General features: G+C 51.9%; 1 protein-coding gene across 1 annotated transcript; it reads left to right on the top strand.

The window, feature by feature from the left end:
- Window positions 1–542: 542 nt before the first annotated feature.
- On the top strand, window positions 543–6,605 carry TMEM272 (transmembrane protein 272). The gene is given in 4 exon segments (XM_032314611.1): window positions 543–614; window positions 4,333–4,456; window positions 4,458–4,654; window positions 6,602–6,605. Coding segments are annotated over 3 exon segments (324 nt in total). The 5' UTR covers window positions 543–614; window position 4,333.
- Window positions 6,606–7,183: the final 578 nt, after the last annotated feature.

Raw genomic sequence — 7,183 nt, 5'->3', positions numbered from 1 at the left:
TGATTGAAGAGAAAGTTGAGCGGCAGCGACAGGATGGCTCCCAGAGTCACAACCCACAGGAAAGCTCAGAAAATGAATTCAGTAGATCATGACCATGAAAAAAACAACAAACAAACAAACAAAAACAGAAGAGAAACTCTGAGAGGGCCCAGTGTGACACATGGGGACACGTGGGTACGTTGGCCACATAGTTTCTCATCTGAACTGGGACACTTCTGTGAGTAAAAGGGGACTCTAGTAACAGTCCTCGGAGGAAAACAGCACAGACCGTGGCTTCTCTGAGCCGGCGAGGACGTCCAGTGCCCCGGCTGCTAGGTTGTGATGTAAAATGTATTTGTTACTGAGGGCCACGATAAAAAGAAAGGTTCAGAAACCCTGATTTAGTGGCCCTCTACCCACCTAACGCTCCACTTCCTCTCTCAGTAGCCCGCCTCTCAGTAGGAATTTCCAGCACCAAGTGAGGGCGTGCCACGTGACCTGAGTCCTTCGAAAACCCCTCTGAGGCAGGTACTTGTATCAGAAAGGATTTTTGAACACAAGGAACAAGGAACAAAAAATCAACCAGCTGTCGCTAAGCTAAGAGGTCATGTATTGGAAGAGCTCACAACAAAAAGGTGGGCGGAAGAGGAAGGAACCAGACGGCTCCAGAAAGCCTGGGCCGTGGGACCTACTTACAGTTTCTCCTAGAGTGACGGTGCCCACAAAGCAGTCCTGAGGGGTAGACAGATACATGGACCCTGGGCATCCTGCTGCCCTTGGCATGCCGAGCGTATGGGGAAGGCGCCTCTAGGGATGGCAGACGCTGGGATTTTCTCTCCTGTACACCTGTGATGGGTGGGGGACACCCACAGGATGGGGCCTAGCTGGGAAGGAGAATGGGTGCCGAGTAACTACAACCTGGACTGTAACTACCATCAGCTCCGGCTTACAGACGAGCAGACTGAGGTTCACAGGCTGCTTCTCTTGACTTTACACAGAGTAGGTGGCAGAGCTGCTGTGCCGTCCACTCCTGCCTGACCTCGAGTCCCCCTTCTCCATCATGCCGTTTCCAGCCTCTTTCCCAAACCCACCACCCTTCACCCTCGCCACACCACTTGCCCTCCAAAGGAGGTCCCTCCCACCACTCCCTGCTCACAGGGTTCCAGAGCCTACACCCTCTTCCAGGAAGTCCTCCTTGGATGGGCTAGCTTCGTGCAGGTGGCTCTCTAGACCTCTCTGAGCTTCACTGTCCTTTTCTTATGGAAATACTCTGCCTCCCAGCTGAGCTCTAAGTCATACTTGTAGCAAACCTGGGCAGAGTGGGACCAAACAGGAGCACCTTCCCAGCAAAGAGCCCCTCCCACTCAACATTCTCTGATTTAAACATCTGGGGAATGTGGTGTAGATAATGGCCACAAGTGTGGACTGACACCCATCTCATCCTTTTTACTCCCCATGGGCCTGGCTGAAATGACTTGCCTTCTCCTCTCCTTAATGTGCCCACCCATGAAGCAGAGACGATAATACGGAGCTCCTTGGGTGAGCATTAACTGAGCTCACACAGCCCAAGCAGCAGACCAGCACCTTTACTTGGGCTGTGCTGTCCTTTTGTTTTCCTTTTTTAAAAAATATTTTATTTATTTATTTGACAGAGAGAGAGATCACAAGTAGGCAGAGAGGCAGGCAGAGAGAGAGGAGGAAGCAGGCTCCCTGCTCAACAGAGAGCCCGATGTGGGGCTTGATCCCAGGACCCTGGGACCCTAACCCGAGCGGAAGGCAGAGGCTTAACCCTCTGAGCCACCCAAGCACCCCTGTGTGTTGTCCTTTCATAAAAAATAACTCTTCATGTAGAAAGTAAGAGCATAGGAGAAGCACAAAGAAGGAAATCAAAATCACCTGCCAATTCCACCAGCCAGAGAAAATCACTGCTAACATTCTGGCCTGATGGCTCCAGCCGTGGGGCCGCCAGGCACCCATTTAAGTAATGCAGCCCCCTTCAGGTCTTTGGGCACATTCATCGAGAAGGTACCCATTAAGCACTCATTCCAGCACAGGGACCTCCTTCCGTACAAGGCCCATTGCTAGAGACACCTGTCACCATTGTACACAGAACCCCCAGCTGTGTCTGTCTCACCTGTCACTCTTCAGCCCCAGGCTCTGATCTCACCATCCTGCAGGTCCCCTCCACCGACATTTGCATCCAGAATTTTAAATGTGACACGTCCAAATCTGAAACCATCATCCACCTAAAAGCACAGCTTGGGCTCCTCTGGCCCCCATTTCTCTTGATATGATCACTCACTCCATGGCCCTGGCTTGGAACCCTCTTGGCTCCATCTCTTGGCTCCATGCTGCCCCCCCGCCAGTCTGCCACACTTTCAGTAATTGGAGGATTTTTTTCTGAAGCCCAGTTCTCCATGGGTTAGGGGTGCTGTGAAGTTGGCCTTGGAGGGCGGGTAGCCTGGGACTCTGGAAAAGAATGGATGAGCCGTGTAGGTCTTGATCATTGATCAAGTTGCTAGACACAGGGAAGACAGGGAGCCAGGACTCCTTAGCAAATCTGACCTGTGGTCTTCTGTGGGTGCATCTATAGAGGAAGCATCTGGAACCGAAATGTGTGAGTGTTGTAAGAGCTGAGTGAGGGGGTGGTCCTTTGTGCAATAAAATGGGAGCAGCATTTCCAAGGGATGTCAGGGGATCCAGGAACTACCCAGTAGGGTGAGATGGCCTTTGTCTCTCTAGGAGGAATTAGCAAGGCTAGCGCTCAAAGGACAAGGGTCTGTGCTCTTGACTGGATGGATTCCTAAGGACAGGAGGGATGCCCTCGTGCTGCAGGGCCCTGCTTGGGATTACAGATCCCTGGAGATGGTGAGTGGTAGAAGCATCCACCACAAGTAATTATCTGTTTACAAGCCTCTTGCTGTTGAACTGGGGCTCCAGGGAAATAAGGACTAAAATTGACCTTTGGATTTGGAGGCATGGAGGTGTGGGTGGAGGCACGGTCCCATGGCATGTGGAACTCACCAGGCCTGCCAAGTGGCCTGGAGGAAGCAGGAAAGTCTGCTGGGGGCTCCTCACCGGGCAGAGGGTCCAGCAACAGGACCAGTCATCCATGTTACAAAGTCATGTGTGGCGGAACCATGCTAGGACAGGAGAAGGGAAGGTCTCTCCACCCGGCTTCCAGTCGTCAGTGCCCGGGACAGTGACTGGGCAGACACAGTGAGCTGGGGATGAGAAGACAGTGGGACCCCAGGGCAGAGCAAAGGACACCCTGGAGGCAGAAGCCATGTGTTGTGACTGAGGAAAGTCACGAGCAGGAGGGAAGGTGAACCAAATACAGCTGGACCCTGCCCTTTGTTCTAGTGCAGAAGGAACAAAAGGAGGTACAAGCAGCATCACATCTACGGCTTGGCGAGGGGAGGAGCAGGGAGCATCCCTGGTTTCTAGCTTGGGCGATGTCACCACATGAGGGGATATGGAAGGTAACAAGTTCTGTCGTCAGCGTACTGAGCCCAGGGTCTGAGGATACTCAATGGAGCTTTACATGCTTCTGAGCTCTGGGGAATGTTCTAGAAAGGTGCTGCACACTTGGGTGCCATCAGCCTATATGCAGATGAGGTCAGAGCTTAGGTCACATTTGAGAGTCACCAAAGAGGGAAGCTGCTGGTAGAGGCAGAGGCACAGAAGGGCTTGGGGGAGAGGATGTCAGCTTTGGCTGAAGGCAGACCTCGTGATCTACTCTGGCTCTTCAACTTTTTATATGCGTGAACTTAGCCAGACTTCCTGGTCCTTAACTCCTTTGCTTCTGAAGTGGGGAAAGTAATGTGCATTCCATAGGATCATTTTAAATAAGACAACATGCCTGAAAGCGCTTCGCATCTGCAAGATTACGCACCGGCCGCCATGACCCAGTGGCTTAAATAACAGAGATTTACTAGGGGTGGGGATGAGGGCACTTCCAGCTAATGACCACAGGCATGTCTGTGGCCATGAGAGGAGGAGGGGCAGGTTACTGGAGCCAGGAAGGCCATGGATGACCTCAAAGCCGATGAGGCAAACCAGAACAACAGTAAAACTGGCTGTGGAGATGAATTTCAGCCAGCAAATCCCTTGTCCAGAGCCGCTCCCGCATCTCAAAGGCAGACGCCACCAGGGGTGGTGACTCAGGACGGAGGTTTTCACTCTTGCTCGCTCTAATTCTTCACCATTAAATTTCACTCCTTGGCGGCATTTCCAACTCCAGCATGTGCCCTTCTCATAATAAATCTCTCTTTCTATTTCTCCCCTACCTTCTTTCCCCTCTCCCCCACCCCGACTTGGCCACTCTGCCCTCCAACCCTCGCTCCCTACCAGAATGCAGGTGTCTCTCCTGCTGCAAGACTCCAGCAGGATGCGGCGCCTTCTGTCCAAGGCCGTGGTGACCCACCATGACGACGATGATGACTATCCCTGGAGGCCAAAGGCGTGGGAATATTACCACCCACCTCGTCCTCAGCCTCCTCCTCTTCCTCTGGTCCCTTCTGGGAAACAACTGGGTCTTTTCCGTTTACCTGCCTGATTTTATTGCCCCTTTCCAGCAGCCTCAGGATCGTTGTGACAAAACCCTATACCTCTTTGCGGTAGGGGTCCTCATGCTCAGCCATACCAGGCTGGTCCAACTCGTCCTATGCGGCTGGTGTGCCTGTGTGTGGTCCAGGTGGAGATGTGTTGTCATGACGACTGAGAACCACCCCCTCCAACACCCACAGGCACACATGCACATGCACACACACGCGTGCATATACAAATACATAGGCAGACACACTCACACAGATATGCACAGTGGCAAGGGAAGGGCGTGCCAGAAAGGTAGGAAGTCCTTCCCCACAGGCATTCAAGAAACTGCCAAGATGCGCCCATATTCTCGAAGACTAAGGAAACTCTTGCCTCCCTGGGCCTGGGGACAGCACGGTGGCTTTTTTCAGAGTGGGACTTTTGTACTCATGAATTCACAGAGAGATTTTTTTATTGAGGGGATGAAGTAAGGTAAGGCAAAGAATGGGACACCTTTGAATCACATGCCGTTCCCAAGACTGTCACGAGAGCAAGGTTTGTTGTTGTTACTGTTGCTGGTGCTGTGTTGTCATTCGGCCACAGGCAACCCCAAGTTCTAGAAGTCGGCCTCTCAAACAAGACCTATCTTGGCCTCACAGCGGTAGCTTTGTTATGAAAAGGAGAAAAGTTCTCTCTCTCTCTCTTTTTTAAACGTATTTATTTATTTATTTATTTGTTTATTTATTTATTTATTTCAGAGGGAGAGAGAGAGAGAAAGAGACAGAGAGAGCACATACATGAGCAGGGGGAGGGAGAAGCAGACTTCCCCCTGAGTAGGGAGCCCAATGCGGGGCTTTATCCCAGGACCCTGAGATCACAACCTGAGCCAAAGGCAGATGCTTAACCAACTCAGCCACCCAGGGGCCCCAAGAAAGGTGCTGTTGTTTAATGACTCCAGGTGTCTCTTGGGAAAGTTAAGGAGCTCTCTTTCCCAACCCTGAATTACATAGGTTTGATCTGACAGGTAAGGGGATCCCAAGGACAGGTGCCAAGGTCAAGGAAGTCAGTGCCCTGTGGGGCTCTGGTCTGGGAAGTCAGCCTGGCATCACAGAGAGCAGCATGCCCTCACTTTTTGTCTTGGGTGCTGCCACTGCAAGTTCTTGGCTTGGCCCAAGTTCGCTTCTTGAGCTGGTTGTCGGGGTACATCTCGGTGAGTTGCTGATGGCATAAACCTGTCTTGTATAGGTTTCGGCCAGGCTGCATGCAGAGTGGTTAAATGTAGGTGGGGTTTTTTTTGGTCCCTGAGTTTAAATACTCTACAGAAGCAAATCTACTTAAGGTCTGGTTAGGGTTGGGAAGTCTTTGGCAAATGCATCTGTGTCGAAGTTCAGGATGAAACCAAAGAGCAAACCCTCACATCCCCTCTTGCTGCCATTGTTGTGAGTGACTCTCCTAGGAACTGGGGTGCCATGTCAGTGTGTCAGAGGGGAGCACAGAGACTTTAGAGTTTTAGATGAAGAATCAGTCGTGTGTGTTTCTAGAGCCAGTGCCCACCTGGGGCTGGGTGTGGGGAAACCTTCAAACCTGTGCTTCTCTCTCAGCCATATGCACAGCCTCTGTCTGTTGACATGATGCTAAACTACTTGCTTGCTTTTGAGGGGGAATGCTTTATACTCAACCCCTCAGTGGCCGTCAGTGTGGGCTCACTTCTCTCAGATGGCTCATCAAAAGTCTCACTCCTCTCCATGCTTTAAGAGAAAAGGACCCGTGAGTCCTATAGAGAGTTCACAAAAAGTTCGGACATCTGTCATCTGCCCTCACTCTGGGTCTGGGTTCTTCCTCTGTAGGAAGAAGGGGCTGGATGCGCCCTCTGCTGGGCAAAGGGCAGAAAGCCCTTATTTTGCCCCTCTGGGACTACTGGGTTTTCATTTTTCACCGGAGCCATGGAAGATCAGGCGGAGTACCACTTGAAGTTCCCGCGGTCCGCTGTGATGCCTGAAGTCATTCTCATTGTGCCCCATGTCACTCTCTCCATCTGGGAGCAGGCAAGGTGTTCTATGGACAGCCCCTTCCTCCCTGCTTTCCCTAGGTGATGACTCGCCACTCATTCCCAGTCACTTGGCTACTCTCTGGACACAAAACGAACACAACTGAAAGCCAACAGAACCTATTTGTAAGCTCAGTCCAGGCCATACATCAACCAGCATGTCACTTCACATCTCTGACACTAACTCCTGAGCAAGCCTTAAAAAGAGTGTCCAGGATCTCACCTTAAAAATAAGCCAAGCCTATATGGTTAGGGCAAAGCCAGACTGTTATCTAAGGAGGAGAATGGCCTGGCAGCCCTCTGCTGAGACAGGCTCCCTTGGTGCACAGGGACCACACCACCCGCTCAGGCACCTGTACCCGAGGATGAACAGTCTTGTTCTCTCCTGCTAGCCCTCATCACAGCTGTACATTGTACTGGGAATGACTCTGAGGCTCTAAGGAGACTCAGCAGGAAAGTGTGCTGGGACTGTGGAGCCCCGCCCCTCAGGTGCAGGAATGGGAAGGCACCAGCCCTGCCACAATGGGCAACTCCTCCCTACAGTCCTACTGGGTGTAACCCCAGCTTTCTGGGGGCCAAGCAAATGGAGTTTCTCCTGCTCACGGCTCAACACTGTTCTCACCC

This window comes from Mustela erminea, chromosome 15 (assembly GCF_009829155.1).
Source record: "Mustela erminea isolate mMusErm1 chromosome 15, mMusErm1.Pri, whole genome shotgun sequence".
In the NCBI taxonomy this organism is placed as follows: domain Eukaryota; kingdom Metazoa; phylum Chordata; class Mammalia; order Carnivora; family Mustelidae; genus Mustela; species Mustela erminea.
This window is presented reverse-complemented; position numbering and strand designations above follow the sequence as displayed.